The sequence below is a fragment of the Charadrius vociferus genome, unplaced genomic scaffold, assembly GCF_000708025.1.
Source record: "Charadrius vociferus isolate BGI_N301 unplaced genomic scaffold, ASM70802v2 scaffold132, whole genome shotgun sequence".
In the NCBI taxonomy this organism is placed as follows: Eukaryota; Metazoa; Chordata; class Aves; order Charadriiformes; family Charadriidae; genus Charadrius; species Charadrius vociferus.
Window position 1 is genome coordinate 1037601 of NW_009647028.1, and position 26895 is coordinate 1064495.

Consider the following 26895-nt stretch of genomic DNA (forward strand, 5'->3'; position numbering starts at 1 on the left):
TCCCTTTAACGGTTATTACAAAAACTTCCATGCTGAGCAGCATTGCCTTATTCTCCTTCTGGTGCTGCAGAACAGGTGGCTGCAGGCAAAAAAGAAACTGAAATGTCACCAATATACAGTGGCATCTACTTTAAAAGCAAAATATAAATCCACCCCTCCGCAGAATTCTCTGTGGTAGGTAAAATATCCCGAAAGCCAAATAAATTGCAAACTACTGAGAAATTCCGTAAAATTGGAGTTCTGGATAATATTAGAGTAGAGCAACTTAAAATGTTCATTTTAAAATGCTTTTCCTCACTACTGTTTTGACTGTACTTAAGGTGTGACTATAGATTTCTGCTGTACGGCAACTATTGAACACTAACAGAAGGTCTGTATGGAGATGTTCTCAATTCAAATTTACCGTAGTTATTTCATGTATTTCAGCTAAAAAGTAAAATACTGAACAAAGAGAATATGGAGAAGTAGAAAATGGGATTCACTAACAGTTTGCACTGAAATATATTTATTTTTCCCCCCCCTTTAGACCCAAGCTCCCACTACGTCATAACTCTGAAGGCGTTTAACAACGTTGGTGAAGGAATCCCTCTGTACGAGAGCGCGGTGACCCGCCCCCACTCAGGTAAAGGCGAGGGGCTGCACCGCGTTCTGCACGGCCCAGAATGTTTAATTAAAATAATTAATGGGCCTCTGCGCAGCACCTGAAAACGTGATAATCTGTAATAGGAGAGTCCTGGGTTTCAATGTCATCAAGTACACGCCGTTTCTTTAACGGATTGGCCTTACTGTTTCAGTGATTGTCTCGCCTGTTTCGTCCGTTGATGAAACCACCTAAGACTGGTTTCATTTTTAAGTTACAAAAGTTACCTTTCAACTACTTGTAGGTATTCTTATTCAAAAAGTTACCGTTACATCAGCACAAACCGTGTGGGTGCAATTCTAAAGGCATTGCCCTTGTTTTGCTTTTATGGACACGTATAGATGGGTTTGGGGTCTTTTACGCAGAGATTTTGAATGTGATGCCTGCAGTATCTTTCTTAAGTCTCAATCTGCTGTCACTGACTCTAAACAAGTAGATATTTTTTTCCATCTTTTAATACATTAATAAAAGATTTTAAGTGGAGAAATTTGGTTGCAAGCGAGCTAGTGCTGTGCGGTGGCTCACTGTGCTCCCTGCGAGGCTGTTGAGGTTACTTAGTTATTTCGTGTAGATGTTAACACCGCCGTTTGTTTTAGAGCAGGAAGTTCTTATAGATTTTATAGACGACATTGAAATTGCAGTTTCTTCAGTTGTTGCAAATTTGTATGATACTTGGAACTTGATTGCCATTACCATTCTTTAAAAGATGATGGCAGTGCCCTGTAATTTTGATGACTTGGCGTTTACCCGGCTAGAAGCTGTCCAGCTCTTTTTCTTCCTCGTTGTTTTCTGGAAGAGGAAGCAGTGGACATTCTGGGGCGAATAAAGTCAAAGTTAAAATCACTGTACGTGTGGGGTTCTTAGGCCATGCTTGAATGCACTGCACACTAATACGTTAGGTGTATATATTCGCGTGTATATGTTGTCTTACTGTCGTAGGAAAGGAACGTGATGCAGAGTAATTTTATTAGCCAGTCTTATGTCACCTATTAACTCTGCCTTTTCTCTCTTTTTCTCCATGTCTCACCTTTCATTTCATTGTACTACCCTGCATTTCCCCTTTTTTGTTTTTGTTTACATTAAAATGCCACCTTCTCCCTTTTTAATTATAATACACGACTTTTTACCCATCAATTCCCTAGACACTTCCGAAGTTGATTTGTTTGTTATTAATGCTCCATACACTCCAGTGCCAGATCCGTCTCCCATGATGCCACCGGTGGGAGTTCAGGCTTCCATTCTGAGTCACGACACCATTCGGATCACTTGGGCAGACAACTCTCTGCCAAAGAACCAGAAGATCACAGACGCGCGCTACTACACAGTTCGCTGGAAAACCAATATTCCTGCAAATACGAAGTACAAGGTATTGGCGTTTCTACAACAGTAACACGGCTGCGTCGTTGCCATGGGAAGAACTTTCATGTTCAAGTTAGGGTTGAGTGAAAGCTGAGAGCAGAGACAAGCGCTTAGAGAAGGGTATAGAGGTGTGTCGGGTTTTGTTTGAGATGACGGGGCTGAGTCCAGTACTGCTCAGTTAAATCATCGCTTCAAAGGTTCTTCTAGATTTAGGGGAAGTAGTCGGTTTTGTGGTCTCTGTCGCGTGTGTGTGCGTGAGAGGTGGAGAGGGGGTGTTGTGCGTGAGTGTGTGGAAGAGCTGGCCGGGGGAAGGCAGGCAGACACTTCCAGAATTCCATTCTGCCTTGGAACTGTGAGCGCGGTGACAATTTTATCCTTTCTGCTTCACCCTAACACCATCGCTTCGTATGGCAGAGGTGGGCTTCCCTTTAGAGGAGCCAATAACGCGTTAATAAGGTATGTGTTACTAACGGCTTCTCTCCAGTTAGCCGAAGAACCTGAATTTGTGGGGTGAGTCATGCAGGGAAAACATTTACCCTGGCGGTTTTAACTTTCATTTTACAACCTTTTCTGTTCACACAAAGCTGATAACGAACCTTTCCTTTGGGAAGTGAATGGACGCAAAATATATAACAATAAATTTACGACGTCCCTGCCTTCCTTGATTTTCATCTACTGTTTTGATTTGGAGACTAGATTCAGGGTCCGCTTTATTGGTTTGGATTTTTTTAGTTGGTTGGATTTTTTTAATTTTCAGAGTTATCTGGAGGCCTCAAAAACGCCGACTGCAAATTTCACATTTGAAATGAGACTCAAAGGAAATGGTTGTTAAAGTATCCAGCTCGTGGAGCTCCCTTTATGCTCTTGCAGAGCAATCTTGTTACAAACCAGATTTCTTTTTTTTTTCTTGAAATGAAGAGATGTATATATGTGTGTTCTTCCTCTAAAGACAGGTTATTTATGAACCCACATTCCTGAGTCATGTGCAGAGGATGTCTCGGGAGTGATTTATATAATGCTGCAGTTTCATTAGTTAAACACTTAAAAAAACCCACCCTCAGCGGTGAATGAAATACTCCCACCGTTCTCGGTGCTGGTGGCCAGTGGTCGAGAAGTTTTACTGTGGACCAAAAATAATACGTAGTGATGGTATATAGTTCAAAATGACTCATTGTAAAAAGCATTCGCCTGGAAGGACATAAGTTTGAGAACATTTGCTCTAACCAATTCAACCCATGATGTTTGGAGAACTCGCATCCTGCTTTGCTTTCTTCGGTTCAATCGCAAATTCGGTACTCCTCTGTTGAACAGTAAAAATTGCTGCTTTTAAGAAAGGCAAAACCTCTTTTCAGCGGGGCTGCTCAACAGGCTGCCCTATTTCAGTCAGGTCTTTGGTAACTTTATGGACTGTGAGCTAGTATATTATTTGTCCTGGCCAGCTCCAGCAGCTCCGTTATTTATGACGTGTTTTGAGGCTGTTCACCCAGTTGCATCGGAGCTTCTCCGTTCCGCAGCCTTGCACACAGAAATCTTCTCTCTGTGTCAGTTCTCTGGTGTCCAAAGCTACATCTGTTCTACACAGTGTTGTTTCATCCATCCCTCTCGTCGGTAAATTGGATGTTGATACAGTTCATTCTACATTTGCTCCCCGTTTCTCTGCTGACATTCACAGACTATTACTAAAGAAGAGGCTGCACGCTTCAAAGACAAGTTCAGAGCTTCCACCTTAAGGAGCGTTATTTTCTTAAATTTCTGTAGGAGCTGTGTCAATCTAGAGCGTATAAACACGGGAACAGATGTGATACAGTTCCTGAAGCTAAAATACTCCGCTGTGTTTTGAACCGTGTAGTTTCACTAATGTGGATCAGAGAGGGTTTTTCAAAGACTCTCTGTTGGTGGAGCAGAGATGTCCTCCTGGCAGCCTACCTGGGATTTATCAGCGCGCTCTCAAGCAGAAGCTAAAATATTAAATCTTCACTTAGATCTTTTAGGACTGTATAAAAGGAAAATAAATTTTCCCGGGTAATATTTATGAAGTTTATTTCTAGTAGCTGAGCAGGGTTCAGTACCGTGGGATATGTTGTGATCTTAAAAACAGTAAGTGGTGTTAAAAAACGAAGAAAGCGGAGAAGTCCAACACTCCGGTTCAGCCTTTCATGTGTCATTTACATTCAATATGATGTGCAGTGAAACTAAAAGGTACCAAGTTTCAAAGGCGTAGATGAAAAATACAACTTTAACCTGTAAAAAGGACTCCAGCTGCCACGTATGGCTGCAGCTCGGAGCTAAAGAATACTATAAACAGAATTGAACGCTTGAACGGCGCTAGGAATTTCCCTAGGTGTTCTGGAGAGGAAGAAACGGGGTGTTTTCCAGGGGTTAAGTCACCTTGTAGCGCAAGGAGGTAGGAGCAGCTCTTCTGAACACACGGCTTCCCAGTCGTACTGCGGAGGTTGTGTTCCATCAGGCTTTGGCACTGCACTAACCTAAGAACTGTCCTGCTCTACCCTTAAATATTGGAACCATTCGGCCACAGTCACGTTTACTTTGAAACTACACTGAGTTTGTATCAAGTCAAGGATTTTATTTTAATTAGTTGTATGATGTCTTCGTTGTCTGTCGTCCCCCCCCGTGATGTCTAACTGGCAAACGGTGCCTGTGAACACGCAAAATTCTTCGTACGAATCTAAGTATCTCTTGGCTAACTGGGCTGTGAACCTTCACCTGGCGTAACAAAACCAGCTGTGACTGGTACCTGCGAAATAAGGGGTTTCTTTGCAGAATTCGGACTATATTGTTCAGAGAGTCTTCAAGGAACGTGCATTTATAGATGGCCTTTTCCTTGAAAATTAATTAGCTGAAAGCAGTTGTTTTCTGAAGGCAATAGTTATTAATGCAGTTGTTGTATGGCCCTGTCAGATACTGAAACAACTAACTTTAGTTCTATGTTTACATCGCTGTAAAAATACATATATGTAGATACCTCTATTTTTTTATCATGGGCCTCAAGTACATTCTGTTCGTGTTCAAGTCATGTATAACAGATATCAGATATTTTAAGCGAAAGGTCGAAAATTCTAGCTAAATGGCTGAGTTACAAATTGTGCTGTAAACCATGTGTAGGTTCAGTGTGCGATCCCGGATAACCATTTTTTCTGAAAAAAAATCAACGTATTAGTAAAGCTTCATTATCTTCAAGTCTCAGCACCTGTACCTTCCGTTGATATTTTTAAAATTTTTTTTAAAAGCATGTTAAAAATTTACGGCAAATTCTAACAGGGATTTGGAAGGCAGATGCAGATTTCAAGAGGGACTGTTATTGTTAGCTGTGCTTCATTGTTTTCCCTAGCCTGATCAGTTAATGAAACGCTGTAAATTAACCCCCGCAAGCAGGCAGTGATTTAGCCTGCTGCATAACGAGTGTGCCCTGGACCTTGTGTTGCCTTTTTTTCTTTTTCCTTTTTTTCTTTTTCCTTTTTTTCTTTTTCCTTTTTTTCTTTTTCCTTTTTTTCTTTTTCCTTTTTTTCTTTTTCCTTTTTTTCTTTTTCCTTTTTTTTTTTTTAATTTATAATTGACTGTTATTAAATGCTCTGGCTGATTGCAGAAAGAATTTCTAGTTTAGGCTAAAACAACTGCATGTTACTACTTGATTAATGAATTTGCATGACCGAGCAAAAACGTTACGGAATTAATGACAGTGGTTATGAAAATGTCGCGACGCTAAAGCGTTTTACACGCTTACCTGAGACACGGGGGCTTGAGAGCTGGTGATGGATGCTTTTCAGGTCAGAAGTTCCTGACTCTTTGTTTTTCTTTCAGACTGCAAATGCGACCACTCTGAGCTATTTAGTGACCGGGTTAAAACCCAATACCTTGTACGAGTTCTCCGTGATGGTGACTAAAGGTCGAAGATCGAGTACTTGGAGTATGACAGCACATGGAACAACTTTTGAATTAGGTACTCCTTCGGGTCTTGCTGGAAGGGCTGACTGTCCGGAGGAGACGAATCAAGTCGAGTCTGCCAGAATTCTGGAGGAGGGAAAGCATGTATTTAAAATGATTATGCTGATGAATACTTGCTGGGGGCTTGTTTTCTTTATAATTTAGTCAGAAATTCTGATTAAAAAACAACATACTTCAAAATTCAAAGGGATGATTGCACGCAGAAGAATTTACATCAAATTACAGAGAAGTAATAATGTACCACAGTTCACGGACAGGAGAGAATAAAGAAGCGTACATTTGAAACATCTCGGAAATAGCACGTTAATAGCAAATTCAAAGAAAATACTTTATCAGATAATAATTAAAATTTGCTTTAATTATGATGATAGTTATTACAGAGTGAGGAAGTGCATGAGGCAAATGAAAAAAAAAGAAAAACAACAGTAGAAATTAAAAAAATCCAAATCAGCAGTACGTTCTCGTTCTTCAGAAGGAAGAGCCATGGCAGGGCTGTCGGAATGACGCGCTCCCAAAGCACAGAACAGGAAAGGGTTCCTCGCTACCGGCAGGAGCACGGGCCCACTGAGTACCCGCCGGGTCCAGGACCTGACCCTCATTAGCTCTTCTTACCCTGCAGTGCTAAATGATCTCTCTGCAATTAAATTCACTGCTTGTTACGCTTAGGTTTCGATCTATTTGAACTGTAAGGAGAAAGGAGAGCCTATCCAAATTACCCTGTGGTTCTCATGGTGCATAAAATACAGCAAAAAAATCAAGCGTGCCGAGAATTGGTGAGTTCACCCAAGTATTCTGTAACAGCGCCTAAGAAAAAGCGAAACCAGGATAAAATTGGGAAGCTCCTAACTTACTCTGAAGTCCCATAAACCCTTCAAGAGCTTCAGCTGCTTGATTTTTTGGTGGGAATCCCACGATGTGGAGTCGGCTGCCCTTCTGAGAGCGCAGGTCTGGGCTGAGGCTCCTCTCCCATCCCAGTCACGATGTCCGACTCATGTTATAACACTGTATTTGCCATTTTTGCTGAGAGACATACGATTCTCGTCCCTCACTCTGTGCTGAGAGGAGAGATTGCAAAGGTGCATGAATAAAGTTCTGAGAATTTGAAACTCAAAAAGTAGAGGAGTGAGGGCGAGATGCAGGAGGTCTCGTTTCTTTTCATCTAAATGGAAAGTACATTTCTAGTCAGGGCAGTTGTAGAGAATATTTGCAAATATGACCTAAAAGATTGGGAACTAAGAAGCGAATGAAAAAGCAAAAACGGCTCAATATATTTTCTTGTAAGAGATCCTGTGATTTATACTACTTGCCAAATTCCTGAGTGCGTGACTCACTATTTTTGGATACTCCTGAGCAGCAGCGTTGTGTGGGACTCGCTCCTCAGCTGACACTGGAAAAAATAGGCGATACTGGGTTCAGCCTTGGTCTGTGAATTAGCAGTCTCTTGAGGGCTAGTCCTGATTTTTTGTTTTTTTTTCCTCTGAAGCCTTGAATTGTGCTTTATGTCTCTACCTTTCTGTTGAGCACGTCTACAAGTATTTGGGGTAATAGTTACGGTGACTCTTGAGCTTTTGGTGTCCCTGGTTTCCAGCTGTTATCCTGCGCAAGGATAATAGGAGCCCTCGCAGAGAATGGGCAGATTAATTTCTAATAGGTAATATACATAAAGCTCCTTAAATGCAGAAAGCGCTGTGTAAGCACTAAGTGTCACTATTACAGTATTAAATATCCAAGGCGGATTTACTTTGCTAAAAGTTACCTAATGAGAAGTCTCATGTTGTTCCTAATGTGGCCCTGCAAACCGTGGCCGGTTAATGGAGACGTTGGCTCCGTGCGTTTGCAAGCCATTAATCCGAGCCCCAACTGGACGTTTGAGTGCACAGGGAGAAGGGTCTCCGGTTTCAGCCTTTTGCTGGAGCAACTGGTGCCATTTCCTGAGCTTTGGGCAGGAGGAGCCGACGGGCGAAGGAAGCATCTCCCTCTCTCAGTCTCGCTCTCTGGCAACCCAGGGAAAAAGGGGTGCTCAGTAAATATTTCTAGATTTCAGATGCTTCTGCGGTGCAGATCTCCTTGCAGATCACTAAATTAAATCAGCGATTATGGATTATGATTCTAAATCTTTGGTGAATTCACTTTGCTGGTGCAGGTTTGAGTGGCAAACTGGCGGTACAAGGTCTTGGTCCCACCACAAACCTGAAAATACGGCGCTATTTTGTGTGCCCTTGAACATAAAATGTAGTCATTTCACAAGTTCATGTAATTTGTATGGCGGCCAAAGAAATTCAGGTTAGAAGTCACCGACCCCAACTGTTAGAGCCGTACAGAGGTGCTGTGTTTCGGAAGACACGTGGGCTGGCTCGGTCGCGAGTCGCAGCAGCTGTTGCAGAGGTGCTTTGGCCGCGGTAACTGCTGGTGGGGAGGCCGTGCTGCACACCGGTGGCTTTTGCCAGCGGAATGGAGTAAATCAGTAAGACCGCTACACTGGGACGGTAGATTTATTTGAAGATCGAACCTTCGGCGGTTTTGTTATTGTACGCGCCTTTTTGTCAATGGTAAAACAAGTGAAAAGCGAAGGTGCTGAGATGAGCTGTTTATAGCCAGTGCAGTTGGGCAACCTGTTTCTCATTCTTTGCTTGTTTGCAGTTCCTACTTCTCCTCCCAAAGACGTGACTGTGGTGAGCAAAGAGGGAAAACCTCGGACGATAATTGTGAACTGGCAGCCTCCCTCCGAAGCCAATGGCAAAATCACAGGTGCAGTGTGCGCGAGCAATAAAGGCGGATATAAGATGCCCGGTTAACAGCAGAATATAATCTGCATAACTATGCGAACGTGTTTGTTTAGCCCAGAGCCAGCCAAGAGGTCTATATCATCTTTGTCAATCTTCTTAGTAGCTCAGATTAATTATTTACTTTTGTACCTAGTAAAAACATATTAAGATATAAAGGAACTGCAGTGTGAAATTGGAGTCTAACCAAAAATATAATGGGAAGTTTAAGTATCTCAATAACCTTTGCCTTCATCAGCTTGTGCCGTTCTAATAGCCTGCCTCCAGAAATACATCTGTAATGCCTCCGGCCCATCGGTATTTTATACAGAAGACTCCATCCCAGTGCTCTTTGTCATCTTAGTGGCACAGAACAGACTTAAAGTCAGTTTATAAGTCCCCTGACATAACCATTAGGAGTAAACTGTTATTTGCCTTTGGAACTGTGCGTTACTTTCACGTAGGATAAACCATTTTACAGAAAATAATAATTACCGGTTCCTTTCTGTAATTTCTGTTTGGATTCACATTTAAAAAGGCTTTTTGAAATAACTCACTTCTGTTTTCCATTTTTACCCCAGGCTTTAAGCTTAAAGCAGATTTTTTTTTTTTTTTGGCACATAGTTTGCAGTGTACAATTTTGCTTTTGTTCTCGGAATTAACTCGGGTGCGGAATCAAACCTTTGAAACCTGTCAGTGCTGCAGCCCAGGTTCTAGACGGGAGACGAAAACTAACGAGATCCCTCTGAAAAGGCAGAATACTGGAGGCTCTTAACCTTTAGCAATTACAATAAATTTTTAAGTGAGCTGTGAGAAGGCCCCCTGAAAGGCGAAGAGGGGGTCAGGTAAGCGGCGGGTGAGCGGGGCTGGCTCTGGCAGCGATGCTCTTTGCCGTCCTGGCGCGGGTGCCGGGGAGGAGGGCCGCAGGCGTGGGGTGACGCGGCGGTGCCCGGCTCTGCCGTCGGGGCGCAGTGCTGATAGACGGCAGCGCTCTGCCAGAACGCACTCTTTACATGTTGTATTTCCTTTTTGTTGACTATGAAGCCGATTCCGTGTTATTTTATTATCGGCAAGATGTTTCCCCTATATGGGAAAGAAGGTTTGACTGGAGAAACGAGCCTTTGTCTGAACGGGAGGTTAAAGGCCCAGCGGTCAGTGAGGGTCATTCGGAAAGGTGTGAAATGTCAGGCACAGACGTCCCCAGGTTATACGCGCTCCTAAAAGATAAGCCTGTCACCTTACATCAAGCACATACACGAGAAAGGGAAGACAGCGTGCAAAGAGATAGCATTTCCCTGCACAACACGGTTGGCAAAATTACCACGTGCATTCAGTTTTCCAGGTAAAAAAATCTCCTTGCAACGTCTGTACTGCGAAGGAGAACCTTACATTTACTCATCCCTGCTGGATCAAAATGTAGGGTATTTGTTAGTTTTTGCATAAGCAGCAGTTAACGGCTAAAAACTAAACTAAAATAAATCACCCTGTGGTAAGTGTGAGCCCACTGCTGGAGTTGGTTTGCCAGGGGAAGGCGCGGGAGTGTTGAGGGACGCGTGGGCTGAGTGCCCTCTGGTGGGGAGAGTGCCCTGCCGGTGGGAGAAGCGGCTTATTACTCCAGTAATTGCTCATTAATTCAGCCCAATTCATTCTGTGCATTAAGTAATGCCATAAAAACTACGTGATGATGGAATTCCGCGCACTGGGTGGCGTGTCTGCGCGGTACTTGTCTGCACAGCCCTCATCTCCTGTCGGCGTGGACAGGATGGACGTGAAATACTGAACCGTGCTGCTCTGGGTTCCACGTGCTTCTGCATCATTAGCGTTGCTGACTAATTAGTACAGTCATAAGTTAACTCACTAGTCTTGTGCCACTATAATAGTGCTTTTAACTGTCACTATATATATGTGTACAACATACGTATGTTGTACCTTCTTAAACAAGTTACGGATATGTTGCTTTGTGACCTGTACAAGTAGCAGATAATTAAATTCTGCCGTCCATACGTCACTCTGCCACCCAGGGAAGAAATGGAGCATGCCAGACCTACAGCTGGCCTTCCCCGCATCACCCTCCGTGCCCTACACGTTACTGCGAATTACGTGAATTTGGGGTATCAGCAATACCTTCCATTGCTTTAAAGAAGTGGAAGTCCAGAGAAGTCCATGTCCAGAGAAGGGCAGCAGAGCTGGTGAGGGGTCTGGAGGACTGAGGAACGACTGAGGGAACTGGGGCTGTTCAGCCTGGAGAAGAGGAGGCTGAGGGGAGACCTTATCACTCTCTACAACTACCTGAAAGGAGGTTGTGGAGAGGTGGGGGCTGACCTCTTCTCCCTGGTGACAAGTGATAGGACGAAAGGAAATGGATGCAAGTTATGTCAGATGAGGTTTAGATTGGATATTAGGAAACATTTTTTCATGGAAAGGGTTATTAAACATTGGAAGAGGCTGCCCAGGGAGGGGGTGGATTCTCCATCCCTGGAGGTGTTTAAAAAAAGGGTAGATGTGGTACTTGGGGACATGGTTTAGAGGTGGTTTTGCCAGGGTAGGTTGATGGTTGGACCTGATGATCTTAAAGGTCCCTTCCAACCTCAGCAATTCTATGGTTCTAAGTCCCTCTGGAGAACATCTGCCCTTCCTTCCTGTAACCCCCAGACTGGTGTCTGCGGCCAGGGGAAGCAGCAATTTGTGCATGAAGCGGCTGATGACCTTACCCTCTTTGTGCAAGTTTTTCTTTTATGCCGGAGCTCTGTGGTTTCTATATGAAAAAAGTTATAAAGCTTTTACTTCATATTGGTTTGTAATTGCAGTATAGTTTTAGTAACAGGACACAAAGCCTTCCCGCACCTTTTTTCTGTGACATGCAAGGTAAATTCGGTTCTCTTCAGATTATTGTCATCTTTGTTAATAAATTGTAAAATAATGCTAATTATAAACTATTACATACATGTTCTTTAGCTGTGCATGAGAATGTTTTGTTGCTTTAAGGTTAGCTATTTTCTATAGATATTAATACCTTGAGGGTGTTCTGCTAATGACAGCTTGATGTTGTTTTACGTTATTTGGTCTGTGAACAGGTAAAGAGATGGAAGTGAGGAATTCTCCATATTCAATGAACAATTTTGGTATTTTAAATGGCTTTTTTCTCTCAACATAGAGTTTTAACAGTTTAAAATTTAAGACGGGAAGGCTGTCTAATATTTGAATGCATTCTTAGTCTTTGAAAAAGTAAGAATACGCTTTCAGAAAACCCATAATCATTTGGCTGCGCAAAGAACGTTACAAGTCAATAGAACGTTTTCTGTGAGATCTTACGACTATCCGGTTCTTTTATGTATAAAGTCCTTTTGCTCTTTCCTTTGAATAGGGTACATCATTTACTACAGTACGGATGTGAATGCTGAAATACACGATTGGGTCATTGAACCCGTCGTGGGCAACAGACTGACCCATCAGATCCAAGAACTGACCCTCGATACGCCGTATTATTTCAAGATTCAGGCCCGCAACTCGAAGGGCATGGGGCCCATGTCCGAGGCGGTTCAGTTCCGAACCCCAAAAGGTAAACCGTCGCGTACAGCTAAATATCCTCCTCCTCGCTTTCTGAACGCAGCCCCTATAAGGATAAGATACCGGTAGCGTGAATTTTACATTTAAATTGGAAAAGACAGGAAGACCACGGAGTTTGACTAGAATGAAATTTTGGATTGGATTGCTCTCGTATGTAGTTAATACATATGCAAATGCGGCTCAGCTGTTTGATTAATTGTGTTGTTTCGGGATGACTAGTGGGCACTTGGGTCACGTAGTTATTAATGCTGAGGGTCCGTGTCCTGAATGTGCTTTTTAGAAAAGCAGTTTGTAGTTGCTTTAAGATTGTAGCTCTTGCGTGTGACGCCTGCTGAGGATGAGGGGGTGCGAAGCGGCGCAGGCGGGAGCCGGCGGCACCGCTGGGGGCTCTGGTGGCGGAGCGGGAACTGGTGTCGCACAACAGGCTCCCAGATCGAGAGCTGCGGGGTGATGGGTGACTGGCGAGACGGTACGAATGCAGGATAGCTTGGAAAAAAGTACTCTGAGGAAAGGTGAATAATAAAAGTAACGAGCAGATTTTCTAACGGTGCTTTTTCCAAATGAGTACTGGTGGTTAGAAACGGGAGCTCTGCCAGTCTGCTTATGCTGTGTGAAATTCTGTCTCTTACGCCTTCAAGCCTTGTGATCTTTCTCTTGTTTTTTCCTTCCCTGTGCTTGTCCCACTAGCTGAATCCTCAGATAAAATGCCTAACGATCAAGGTAAATGAATAGCCACGCTTTCTCTTTTATTCCGTCCTTCGCACATTTTGTTTTTCCTGTCCGTGTGCTGTTGCATTTCCTAAATGAAACAAGTATCTGCTGCGGTAGCTGTAAATGAGCAGGTTGCTGGTGTGCTTTTAATAGTGGAAGAACTGGAAGTCCCATTTGTGGTTTGGGTGTTAGGAATATAAAGTGATCTCTGTAGTCAGATGTCACATGAAAGGACGAGCGGGTTGTGCCAGAGCTGAATCACTGTGTCAAAATGAATCTGGATTCAGCGGTAGTCCAGCCGGCCTCCGACCAGCGATGCACCATCTCGGCACGTACAAGAAGAAGATCAAACAGATACCTAATTAGCACAAGTGCTCTTTTGTGAGCTCCACATCTCTAATTGTTTTCATAATGAAGGAAAGTGTGTCTGCTTTAGAAAGTTTTTTTGCAAGAGAGAATCTGCTTGTCAGCTCATTTAGACTCCAGACTCTCCTGAAGAGCACAGCATTAGCTACTAAAAGCCTTAAGGTTTTAAAATGCTCGCTTGAAAAATGGTACCTTTGAGTTTACTACATTGAATTGTAAGGTGAATGTCCCAGGGCTATTTTTGCTTTCTTCCAAATAACGTACAAGCCCAATAAAAAGGGGAAGAATTAGTCTAAAGGGATGAGTTTAAAAGGATGTTGGCAAGCGGCTTAGACACACAATTACAGAGATCCTAAGGGGCTTGAGAATGAGCTTTTTTAAAAAAACTTGCTTTTCAACTTGTTACTTAGAAGTAACTTATCAAATATGCTTTTACCTTCTGTGTACCAAATCGTGCTGATCCCAGGCAGTTACGGGGTAAATTCCTATCCAGACTTGTACAAGGGAGATGCTACGAGAGATTCAGGCTTGTCGGCGGGGAAGCAGATGCTCACCGTGTCAGCAGGAGGGGAAGGGACTAGGGGAACGTTCAAAGGTTTTATTTAACAGTTGCTGTTTTCTCTTCTGCGCTATTCTAACCTCAGCAGATAGCTAAATCTTCTCAGTCAGCGTTATCATCTTAAAGTAAGATATTTTTCTGGTAACAATTTGATGAAAATTTATAATATCATATAATTTATAGATCATCAAACCCTACATAAAAGCCAAGAGAGTTTTGTGTCAGAATTCCTAGAAGAACACTCAGAGGTTATACACTGTGGCGGCAGGTTAAATGTAGAAAAGGAGAAGACGAGCCCAAGAGCAGAAAATTCTGCTCTGTGACAAGATCCCTTAATCGCAGAATCGTGTCCTTCAGGAAATAGCGGACAACTTACTCCGGACTGGAAGGAACAAAACCACAACGGGATGAGTCTGCAGCCTTAGTGGTTCTGTCTTTTTTTTTCTCTCTCCCCTACTTGCATGTTTTTCTTCTGTACAGAGCTCACCGTATTGTTCTCCCACACCCCTCTAGAGCAAAGAGCTTGTCTTTAGGAGCAGGTAGTGGCTGTTGCCATCAGGCTTCAAGGACTCGCAGTGGCCTAGCACAAAGCACAGGTGAAGGTGTCTAATCACAGTAAAACTGCCCTAAAGTAACACAAAGGGAAAATACGTTATCTGGCTGCAGATACCTAATGGGTAACAGGAGATTGACAAGCTAAAAAAACCCCAATTTCAAGTAAATGTTTTCTTAAACTGTTCCTTAATACAGAAGGAAATGGAAAACCTCAACAACAAACTTTGTGAGAGCCAGGGAAAAAGGCTGTTGTCCGTCCAGGAGCTGCAGCACGTGCACGTGCTGGTTCAGAGCGCGTCACGCAGAAGCAGGGCTGTCGTGGGGAGCAGCCGCTTCCGAGAGAGGCGAGGAGTCGCAGCCCTTCTGCCCACGTACGCCGCAGAGAAGGGGCAGCTCATCCTTCGGCTTGTGCTGCGTGAGGGCCGAGCTCCCCAGAATTGAAGGGCTGAAGCGTTGATCCCTGGTTTCAGGAGTCAGATGCTGAGAAGCGTCTTGGTTAGGTTCCTAAATTTCATCCTGTTTTGAAAAGTGGACTTTGTACCTTGTCGTTACCTTTGCTGTTTTGGAAATGTGCGGACACTGCCACCACGCAGCCGGTGCCAGAGCCGGGCGTCCCTGAGCCGCTGTGCTCTACAAGGATCGTGCGCAGGTAGTTATTCCCGAGGATGCCCACACCCTTTGGAAATACGACTGCTTGCCAGAATACTGCTTTCTCCGTATCACTGCCTTCCAACACTTTTATCATCGAAATATGGTGTATATTTAGATGTATATACTTTGTCACATATGCAGACGCAGCCGGGGGGTATATCAAACCTGCAGGTGGCTGTGTGAGTGCGTACGCTGTTCAGGGCGTGCAGACCCGTGATAAACCCCAGCGGCTCAGAGTGTTACACTCACGTGTACCACATGGTCCCCGTTGGTCCGTGCAGGTGATTTTCTCTATCTTATTATCTACTCCATTATTTTATGTCATCTGTTAACTTCAGTAGCAATTATTTTAATTTTCTTTCACGGTGTTATTAAGGATATTGAATTACACTTGGCCAAGCACAGGTCTCATTAGAAATATCCCTCGTGAATAATGGCTCTGCAATTATAATTCTTATTCTTATCAGTTAATTAGTTGTTAATCTTGTTAATATGTGCCACATTGCTTTTTTATGATGCTATTTTTAACAAAGCATTGTAGTCAGTAAAATGTTTTATGGAAGTCCAAATATAGTATGTCTGCATAGTTACTGTTACCAACCAAATTTATAGTCTGACATTTAGTTTGTTTGAAAATACCTGTTTTCAATAGAACAGAAGGATGGGCATCAAGTATGTCACCGTCCCCCAGCTGTCACCTTTTCCACGATCTCGCCTATGTTGAGGCTCCGGCTGCTCCACTACAAATGCAGGGAGTGTCTACTCGACCTTTTAAAATATCGTCAGTTGTTTTTATTCCCCCCTTCTCCCGCAGCTTTTCTGCTGCTCCGGAATATCTTCATCTGGGGGTTTCTTCATGCCTTTTCGGTGCAAGTTATCTGGTCGTACAGGTGTAAATATACTAAATAGAAGCTGTTTAAAATCCTGTTAAATTATTTCTTTGCTGCCGCAAAATTATTAGTCCAGTACTTCAAAGAGAGAACAGGTTTTCACCGAACGCAGTGTCCTCTGCAGACTGGCAGGTGCGCTGTGCCTTTTTCGTTATAGACGTGTCCCGCGATATGTCTTTTCCATGATTTTAGACTACATCTGACTCCTCACTGTATGCACTTAACATTCCTTCCTACCCTTCTCGGGGCATCCTCAGTATTCTTGCTGGTACCTGTTGGTGTTTTCACCAATTGTCTTTATTTCACAGTGACTGACGTACAGGCTTTCACTTTAGGTTCACAATTTCCCTTTGTTACACATCCTTTAACACATTACTTCTCGACTAGAGTGGATTTTTAGCTGAGAAAATCCTTCTGGTGGTGAAACTGCTGTATTTGTGGCCTTTTTTTGTTGTGTTTTTGTTTTGTTTTGGGTTTTTTGTTGACTTTTTGCACATAGCAGTGTAAAAATGTGCAAAGTATTATGGATCCCTATAACAAGAGGAATGTTGTTCTTTGCATCTTGCTGTATGTCTCCCCTATTTCAGTATTTTTATCATTCACGGTAATTTTGCATTAGTGCATTTTAATGAAAACCCACAAGTGGAAGAAGCAGGGTCTCGTACATCTTTATCTGCAGGAAGCATTCTGCTAACTCAGGAGAGGTCTTAACGTTAGAGGTGAACTTGTGACTTCACGCGTCTCGCTGCGGCAGCGAGGGATCTAAATTAGACCTGAACTACGCCAGGGGAAGGACTTGTTAGAGGGAAAAGAGGATGGCGCTTCCATTTAGCACCTAGGAGCCCGCCAGCAGTAGCCGAGGTGTTGGAGGGGCTGTGTAATTTGCCTCAGTTTGTAATAATGGACGTACAGATGTTTACTTCCATTGCCATCCTATAAACATAATGGTTTGAAAGTAATTAATTTGTTTTTCCAGGTTTCCCAAAAAACCCCATGTCTGTGATGCTTCATTGTCACTTGTGGCAAGGGTGAAACAAACAGAAAAGAATGGGGAGAAGCTGAAAGCAAGTTTTGATGGATAGGCAGGGACTTAATATTACTTTTACCGTGCTTTTGATCTTCCACTTAGTTCGTCTTCCACGCTTACTGTAATTAGGTATTAGAAAAAGAAACCCATATAACTACTGTTTCAAGTTGAACTGTCTGTACAAGTGTGGCAAAGCCATTTGCCTCAATATATACACCTATGTATTACTACAAATAATTTTTTATATTTCAAAAAATGAATACTAGTAGAGGCTCCTAAGCTTACTTAGGAAAATCGTAACACAGGACGCTAATTATTAAATAGCTCTTTTGAAGAAGTTATTCTCTTCTTGGAGAAACACGGTTGCTGTTCAAAGCCAAATCATGTTGTAGGGGAGAGAAAAGGAGAAAAAAAAAAAGCTCACCATGGTTCAGAGAGGTTTTGAAAGAGCTACCTTAGAAATGCTAAAGTGTGTGTTTATGTGCACGTGTGTGTCGTCTATATATGTATATAAAAGTACCGCATATGTGACCTTTTTCAGCTTCAGGATCTGGAGGGAAGGGAAGCCGTCCAGTGGACATAGGACCGGATTACAAACCACCGCTTGGTGGTAAGTGTGGTTACAAAGCTTTTCAGTTTAAATGCAGTGCCTTTGGAGTTTCACCAAGTGGTGCGATATCCTACTGAAAATAGCTGTTTACAACCCTGACTACATCTGTTCCAGTAACTTTTTCTCTTTATGATGATAGCTGTTCCCACTCAAGAAATCATATCTTACTCCTGCCGTAGTGTTCTTGCCTGCTGTGGGGGGTACATGGAAAAAACATCATCGCGTGCATTTACATTTCAGTCTTGATAAGCAGATCTCGTTCCCAGTTCAGTTTGAAATGGCTGCTATAGTGCACAAGTGTAAAATTAATGTGGTAAGAACATATTAGGAAGGAAAAGAATAATCTTAACTCCTTCTCCTTATTAGCAGTGTGCATTGCGGCAGCCTTGCCCCGGGGTAACGCTCATTAGTGTTACGTAAAATGTGTTTTCTTTCAGAGGAGAGTGACCGCTGTAGAATACCGATACCGATTCCTGTGATTATTGGGTCCAAGGGGATGCCCGTAGTGCTGGAGTTTTAGCCAGGTCCCAGGTTAACTCTTCTTAAACTCTAAACCATTGCATTCTTTTATAACTATTCGAGTAGGGTGAACGCAGATTTTTGTAGACTGTTAGTTGGAAGTGGGTCTATAAAGCACCTTATAGCTTTAGCTATTGTACAGAAACAAAGGTGGCAAATGACAAAGCAGTAAGCAATCACGTCACTTGAAATCCTCGCAGACAAACCATCTTTCTCATTCTGCTAATCTGCACGATTCTAGAATTCTAGTCTTCGATGGGCACTGCTTGCTTTTGATGGGGATTTTTTCTGTATAATAAATAACCCCTTTCTCCCCACTCAAACTTACAGGCAGTAACAGTCCCCACGGAAGCCCTACTTCTCCCCTGGACAGCAACATGCTCCTTGTAATCATAGTCTCTGTTGGAGTCATCACCATCGTGATCGTGGTGATAGTCGCAGTCTTCTGCACTCGCCGTACAACTTCTCACCAAAAGAAGTAAGATGTCCGGGTGGCACTCCGCCCTCTCCTACCTTTCTCAGTTAATTCTATTGTTTAATCTTTTCTTTATGGTGCTTTGGAGTTTATTACTTTCGAGTCTTGTGGGCTGTAGAAACTCTGTTCTGACAACAGATTAGTGATGGAGTTTGAATTCTCGTGTTCAGAAGATAACATGCATCGATACTGGTAAGTTATTGTGCGTGTGATGATGATGATGTTCTGCTTTTCCTAATCAGTGTTTCAGAGTTTAAAAACCACCAAGAGTTTACAGGCAAACCGGGGCAGTGCTTTCACGTATCTCTGCACTTGCCCCTTTCTAAGGAGAAATTACTGTTTAAAATACTGGGATTATCTGGCTTTTTTTTTTTAAAAGCAGCTTTGCGTGTTTGCAGTACTCGCAGCATTTTCTGGTGAAGGTCTTGCTGGAAGTTTATGTGGTCATCTGAGAGCTTAACGTCTCTCATTTTGCAGCAGGGACAGCGGCAGAATTTATTTGGGCAGAGCAGCGTGCAGGCCTGGCTGTTGTGTTTCCAAACTCGAGTCGATACACGCGTTCAGAGCTGTTGTGAGCTCAGCAGCTCAGGCAGATTCTCACTTCTGTTCTTAGCAAGCACTTCACTGTATGGAGTTGGTTCACAAGCTGCGTGTGATGCTGTGCAATTTTTAGATAGGTTTCTGGAGTGGAATCTGAACCTGATACTGGACTCCTCAGAAAAAGGCTCCAAAATCCTAAATATAGGTGTGCAGCTGAACTCTTCCTTCATTTAGAGCCTCTGAATTCAGACTCCAGCAGCGATGCTTCTGCTTCCAGGCTCCCAAAGGTTGTTTCTGCACGTTCTTTGAAAGAACTGAACAGAGCTGAAGGGTTTTTTTTAAGTTTGAAAAGACTCTGTTATGCAAAACAGAGCTTTAAGAAGTGATTAAAAGCCAGGCTTAGAAGGTGATCTCCACTTGCTTTGCTGAAGCTGAAGCATCCTGCAAAAATGCGAGTTCTTCAGGAGAGGAGAGCAAAGATACATGAGTAATGGTCTAGCAACTGGGGAGGGCAAAATTCATGGGTCTGTGCCCAAGAGACGTATTTTATTTTCAAAGGGCAGAAATAGCCCTGTGAAACCTTGCCTTTGTCTTCCCAGTTTCTCAATGCCACCTCTCTCGCAGGCAGCAACCCGCAGCCGGTGAAGAACCTGCCGAGCTCTTTCACTCGTTCAGCTGCAGTGCTCAAAGCAGGCTGCCGGCGGCACGTCCGGCTGCGGACCCCTGCCTGAGGAGCTCTGTTCATTGCTACTTTCAAAATTAGGCAGATCTTAGCCATTTCTAGCACACGTGCTGCCCAGAAGGGACACCTTCTTCCAGCCTTGCCAGAGGTCAAAGTGAGGAGTGTGTGTGGAGGGCAGTGCTGGAACTCTACGCTTTTCCAAAATTCCATCATGTCAGATGTCTGCCTCGCAATCCCACTGCTGCTGTTCAACAGCGATGAAAAAGCATTTTAGTTAGATGTGTCTCACCTGAGCAGCGGTAAAACGAACGTTCTTGTCATTAGTCTTTAGAGTTAACCATCCTGTTGGGATAATTGGCTGTTTGCACACTCTCTCTGCAGTTATTGTTTGAGGTTGTTTGTAAGCCCTGGAGTACGGGCACAGCATGACGTACGGACGCTTCATGTTTAGAATATTCTCTTAATAACCCTAAGTACTGGAAACTTAATTTTTGTTAATGAAAGCTTAGACTGTAGCGCCGAGTTCTGCAGCATGTGGTAGCATTTGAGACAAATTTCATGGCATCGGAGTTGCCGAATATGCTTTGAGATGTCAGATGTGCTTCTGTGTAAAATTCAAAGCTTCCTGAACAGTGGGTAGCTTTTGCTCAGCTGGATACCAGATCTGAAGGAAATCTCAGGGCAAATTTGCCTTCTTTAACAAGTGAAAGGAAGCCTACATCTAAGAACATTTCATTTGTTTTTCCTTCCCAAGGAAACGAGCTGCCTGCAAATCAGTGAACGGGTCCCATAAGTACAAAGGAAACTCCAAAGATGTCAAGCCTCCCGACCTCTGGATCCATCATGAAAGACTGGAGCTAAAACCCATTGATAAATCTCCGGATCCCAATCCAATCATGACAGATACCCCAATCCCTCGCAACTCCCAAGACATCACCCCAGTTGATAATTCCATGGACAGCAATATCCATCAAAGGCGGAATTCCTACAGAGGTGAGCTATCGACAGGTCCTTTGACCGTGATGTTTAAAATTAAATACGTTTTACTGTATGTGGTGAAATCACTTTATTGACATATTATTCGGTTACCTTTACCGTTTTTGTTCTTATTTTCCAAGTAGTGAATTGGGTTTTTGCCTTTGTAAGTTTGTAAGAGTTTGTAAGACTCTGAAAAGGATGGATCACGTGTTTTAGTGAGAAAATTGAGTGCCCAGGAGTTAAATCGTGGATCTCCCTTGGTAAATACTGATTAGTAATCAGATCATCTGGCAAGTGCTTCCTCTTAAACTGCTGAGAGACGCGCGTGACATTTTTTTCAGCAGTCAACCACACAATGAGGTTAAAGGCGCTTTCACCAACTGCTGCTCAGCTCCTGTGATGTGGGTGGGTTTTCACTTGGTGAGTGGTTAACTTGGTGATCCGGCACGTCTCACCCATATGTGTGACTCTCTGTGTGGCCACTCATTGCCCAGAGTTGCGTTTGCATTATGACCTGAAGAGTTTCTCCAGCACCCAATAATCTTTACCCTCCCTCCCACCTTCTAGTGAAGGATGAAAGAGCCGTTTTTATCAGTTATGAGTCACAGACCTGCTTACAAACAGGACAGCCCAGAAATAAAGAGAGGAAGATTGAAATCATCTGCAGAAGTCTTGCTGCAAGGGTAAATAACTGTCAGTGTTTTTCCTTCAGGGCACGAGTCAGAGGATAGCATGTCCACGCTGGCGGGAAGAAGGGGGATGAGGCCCAAGATGATGATGCCTTTTGATTCTCAACCGCCTCAGCGTAAGTCAACAGCCCACCTACCAGCTGGCTTGAAATTGGGAGCACCCAAACAAGCCGCGTTGATGCCGTAAGCGCAGGCACACACACTCACGTGCTGCCTTCCTACGTAATTCTGTCCTGGCTGCAGCGGAAGCCGTTCAGAGAAGGCATCCTGAATCCCTTCTCCTGAAGGCAGAGTTAGAGCGAGTTAAAAGGAAAAAGTGCATAGCTGTATTTGAGCGAGCGGGAGGCACGCTGCAAAAGTGGGGAAGAGGGAGGAATGTGTCCGGCGGTCTGTCTGTCCCAGTCTCCAGTAGTTGCAGCTGCAGGTGCTTTTTAGGGAGAGCCCGTGAGCCTGGCTGCTTTTTATAGTCCATTCCCTTTGCACTCTGCCGGTACCCAGCTGTTACATAGGAATTGTAGAGAGTTGGTACACCTCTGTCAGGTTCTTCTGCGCTGTTTTCTCCTCCCCAGACCAAACAGCCTTTTCGGCCTCCCCTCATGAGGCAGCTACTCCATCCCCTTCGTTGCTTTAGTTGCCATTCGCAGAGCCGTCTCTAACTTCACTACGCGCTTCTTGAGATGCAGAGAGGCCGGAGCTGCACACAGTACCACCACGGTCTTACCGAGCAGGAAAGGGCGTCCTCTGCCTTGTTCTCAATACCCTCCTGCTGAATGAGGAGCTACGTGATCCTGTTGGCTGGTTTGGCTGCCATTGCTTTTGGAGCGAATGATACCGGAGATCTGTCAGCCGCATCTCCAAAACCTCTTTGCTGCGCTGTAACTCCCAGCTCTGAGTTCGGCATCATAGAAGTACTGTGTGGATTATTTTTCCCTCAGTGTGTTACTGTACACGGAAGCGATGCTAAAGCTTACCTGCCATCTCTCTGCCCGCTCGCTCAGTCTTGCGAGGCTCTTCTGGAGTTCTTTGCTGTTTGACCGCCCCAAAGACCTTAATATAATTGACAAACTTGAAGATTTCTCTGATTGCCTCCATGTGTGGGTCACTGAGAAAGATGGTTGATTGAAACCAGTCCCAGCACTGATACCTGGGGAATCTCCTGCTGACTTTCCTCTGTCTTGAAAATTAATTGTCAAGCCCCTCCCTTGCCTTTGTAGCTGTGACCGGCTTTCAGTCCACAGAAGAGCTTTTCCTCAGCAGCAACTTAGTGTTTTAACTCTGGAGTGGACACTTGTCAGAGCCTTTTTGAAAATTTAACTGTGTTACATTCGCTGGTTCCCTTTATTGACATATTTACCTTTATTGGTAATAATTGACATATATACCTTTATCGTCCATCAGATAGGACAAGGGGGAATGGCTTCAAACTGGAAGAGGGGAGACTTAGATTAGATATTAGGAAGAAATTTTTCCTTCTGAGGGTGGTGAGCCCCTGGGGCAGGTTGCCCCGAGAAGCTGTGGCTGCCCCATCCCTGGAGGTGGTCAAGGCCAGGTTGGACGGGGCTTGGAGCAACCTGGGCTGGGGGGAGGTGTCCCTGCCCAGGGCAGGGGGGTGGAACGAGATGATCTTTAAGGTCTCTTCCAACCTAAACCGTTCTGTGATTCTATGACTACTGTCTTGAAACTGAGATTAGTGAAGCAGGATTTACTTTTACAGCAGTCACGCTTTCTCTTTTCTAAACGACCCTGCGGTGATCTTACTCTTACACCGAAACATTAATATAGGTGCTGTCCCCGCTGCATGGACAGCTGTTTGTGAAGCGGTTCCTGACCAGCTGCAGTTGTCAGTCCACCCTCCTATGGCAAACCAAAATCAGCATGGATTTATGCTAAGATGCGGTAGTGGCTCGGGAGCAGCTTCGGAAACGGCTCGGCGGCTCATCCAGTAGGAGAGAATTAGGGAGCTGGGGCAGTAGATTGCCACCCGTCTCGGTGCCAGGCATCCCCTGACAGACTGAGCTGAAGAAACGGCTCTGAAGGAGGAACGCTGCTCAGCTTCCGGGAAGGATCCCGAAAGCCTGCAAAACGCCGAGTAGCTTTGCTTCACAGTGTATCTGTTGTACAAATTAGAACAGGGATAGACCACTGATTTGGGCTGAGGTTTTGCGAGTCTGGCGGAGCAGACTCTAAATGAGGAGGATGTCTGGTTTGTTATTTCTCATCTGTGTATTTCCCTCGCGGTTAATGATGATTTGAGCAAAAGTGCTGAACTGGAATTTTGTGGAGGCAGTAGAAATATCTTAATTATTATTATGAAATATTTTTAGAAGTAAACAATGTATTTCACTTTCAAATGGTGACTCTGAGATGGAAGGGGACTTGGCTAAACCCCTAAACAACCAGACTGAAGCCCTGACCTGAGAACACAAGTAAAAAGTACAACAGTTAACGTGCAGTGACAGAACTGTGAGGCTAAATTACACAGCGCCTATCTGGTCTGAGCTTTAGACTTCCCTGAGCACCGTGTTCACGTTCAGCCCTGTAGCCCGGTAATTGCCACCCCAGGCTCTTGGGCTCTGTGGAATGATTTCAGGCCAGTCCATTACGTTTCAATTTCCTAACTTTTTGCTTTATTTACCTGAAGTGGGTGCTTGGTTTTCTTGGCCTCTGTGTGCTTTTTCGATTGTCCCGATGACCCGATCAGGTCAGTGGGTGGATTTTCAACTCTGCTTGGTTTACAACCTTTTTACAAGAGTAGTATCTTTTTTTCTTGGTTTTAAAATAAATAGTCTGATGCTCCTTGTTTTCTCCCAGTTTTATGTGTATGAGGGAGGAGTGGAGGATACAGTTTTACACTGATCATCTTTACTCCATTTTATTTCTTAAAAGTTTGTTTGCTGTCAAATACGGGTGTGTAACGTTCCAGCTGTTGGATGCTGGTGATTTCCTGTCCCATGCCAGGTGCTGCATGATGAATTCAGGCTTGTGTGACCCCGTAGGGAATGCAGACCGCAGTAAGTCTTCCCTTGCGCCCCTCTAGGTGTTTTTTCTCTAGGTGGGACGCAGCACTGGATACACATAGCATAAGATGATATACTCACACAGGAGCCCGTGCTGAGGCGCACTGAGTGCTCCGCAGCAGCAGCGTAGCGAAGTACCCCTCGTGCTCTGTTATTCAGTGAGAAAGGCACTCGGCAACTGAGATGATCGGTCCCACGTAGGATGAAAAGATGTACAATTGACACAAGTGATACGTACTTTGGGGAGGTAGTGTATTCCAGTCCTACCTTTTGATGGTGTTCAGGCTGATGTGGTAACGGCGGCAGATACAGTTGGGGATATGATTTTCCCTTGCAGCACTAAACCCAGCTGTGACATCCCTTTTTGATACCAGTCCTGCTGTGTTCGCTTGAAAAGCCTGTCTGTTTCCCCCCCTTTATTAGATATTGCCTCGCCCAGAAAGAACGAACCAGACGCTGCCACAGCTGGCTCGGTGTGACAGGTTAGCGCGAGGCACTAAGTGTCGGGAAGGGCATGTAAGGTCTTCTGGTGCCGTAGGGCTTGAGATTGGTTTTGTGTGACTTTGTTTGACTTTTTATCCTGTTTGCGAAAGCTCTGAGGGCTTCCAGCTGTACATTTCTATTTTATAGTAAGTGGAAACGTTAACGTAATGTCTTTAGATACCTTTTTGCAGAAGCTACACAGACAACTGACACCAGTACGTGAAGCCGTTTCTTGGCAAGCAACGCAGAAGGCAGGACCGTTTATTTAGTGTGTTTAAGTCTGAACCAGCAGATACCTTCCGATGCCCCCCCCCCCAGCATTAAAATCTAGTTATTTACCTCTTAAAAACCAAATTAGGATAACTCAGTATGTTCATTTTTAGTATAATTTACAGTAATGGTGTGTGCCTAGTTAGTTCCTTCTTTGACAGCTGGAAAACAAAAGTTCTGGAACGATATCAGGAAGCAAACATCTATTTCTTTCTCAACGCAACCCATTTCTATTTCCAGTTCTTCAGCTGAACTTTTCCTTGAAATTAACCAGTGCATCGTGATCTTTGTTAAGAACTGCCGGTACTACAGACTGCTTTTTGACCTGCAAAGCTATCAGATTTAGGTCTGATAACCCAGGACATTATTAGCAAAACCCAGCAGTTGAGCTGGATGGCTCGGTGGCAGGGTAGACTTTCTGGCTTTTCACTGGAGCAGGTTTTTGCCGCTTGCTCATCAGATTCTGCTTCGGATAGTGTTTTGGTGCTGCTACCATTTTGTGGTGTTCTCCCCATCTCTGAGCTTTTAGGAAATGTCTTGAAAGGTGTAATGTATGTGCATGATTTTTTTAAATTGTGATTGCAAAAACATATAGCCAGTCTTTACTACTAACATGCTTTATATTTGACAATGATTGAAGTGTTTGCTGAAACACAGGTGTAGACCAGTGGCCTCTACAAATAGAAGTAATTAAAATGTTTATGCCTGGAAAATGTTATGCCTTAAAATCTATATGCCTCCTACCTTGCTGAGACGTAAGAGAACTCCCGGTGTCTCTGCTGACTGCTGTCTCTGCTGCATTTCTGATCTCCAAGCCTTTGTGGTTATTCCTCCGTTTGCCAGTTCCCTGCAAGACAAAGTGGCATTTTAATCTCCCTTGATCTCTCCTCTTAGTGAGAACATGTGACTTTTCACATCCCCTCGACAGCTATCTCACAGGACTTAAATCTAGAACCTCCTGATTACTCAGTATTAGAGTTTAGTTACTTTGCATTTACAAGAGGTTGATAATGACATTAGCTTTCTACTGGTGCATCTCAACGGCAGAAAGAAATTGGTTATTACCAATAGCTGAAAAGCTCTAAGTATATTGCCTCCACTGGTCAATTCACATATCCTGCCCTGCTGACAGGCTGGTTTTCAGGAAATGAAAGAGTCAGAGGGTTCAAATCCGTTTAGTCAGCCTCCGAGTTCAAACTGCATTTATCAATGCAAGAAGTCTAAACTAAACTCAGCATTAAAATGATGGATTTGTGCAGCATGTCATTCCTAGAAAGTAACTTTCGAAGGCAGCACATCTGAAGAATTTCCAGAAAAGGTTCAAAAGAAAGTAACCAACCACAACCTTTTTTTTTTTTTTTCTTTATGGTGCTCGCGGTAGCATCTCCCTCCTGTTTTCTGTATTGAGACTCCTTCTTTTGGCTGATTTTAAGCATTTCGGTATTTTAGTCTGACATAAGATCTAAATTCTGCACATGCTTTTCACTAGGTGGGGAGTAGTGAGAGTTTGTTTTGCTGTTATCACAAAAGAGTGAGGGCAAAGGATGACTTACATTAGGTATAAAATTCATGTCTCGCAAAC

At 43.8% G+C, this 26895-nt stretch overlaps 1 protein-coding gene across 2 annotated transcripts in view; it reads left to right on the forward strand.

The window, feature by feature from the left end:
* Positions 1–26895, forward strand: part of NEO1 (neogenin 1) — a 144099-nt gene that overhangs the window by 111265 nt on the left and 5939 nt on the right. Inside the window, exons 15-24 of one of the 2 annotated variants that reach the window (XM_009895556.1) lie at positions 527–622; positions 1783–2006; positions 5819–5957; positions 8603–8710; positions 12089–12283; positions 12979–13011; positions 17592–17660; positions 18510–18657; positions 20631–20869; positions 21567–21659. In XM_009895556.1, the coding sequence (XP_009893858.1) occupies positions 527–622; positions 1783–2006; positions 5819–5957; positions 8603–8710; positions 12089–12283; positions 12979–13011; positions 17592–17660; positions 18510–18657; positions 20631–20869; positions 21567–21659 (1344 nt within the window). The remainder of the gene's footprint in view (positions 1–526; positions 623–1782; positions 2007–5818; positions 5958–8602; positions 8711–12088; positions 12284–12978; positions 13012–17591; positions 17661–18509; positions 18658–20630; positions 20870–21566; positions 21660–26895) is intronic. The other variant, XM_009895557.1, reaches the window with a different exon arrangement.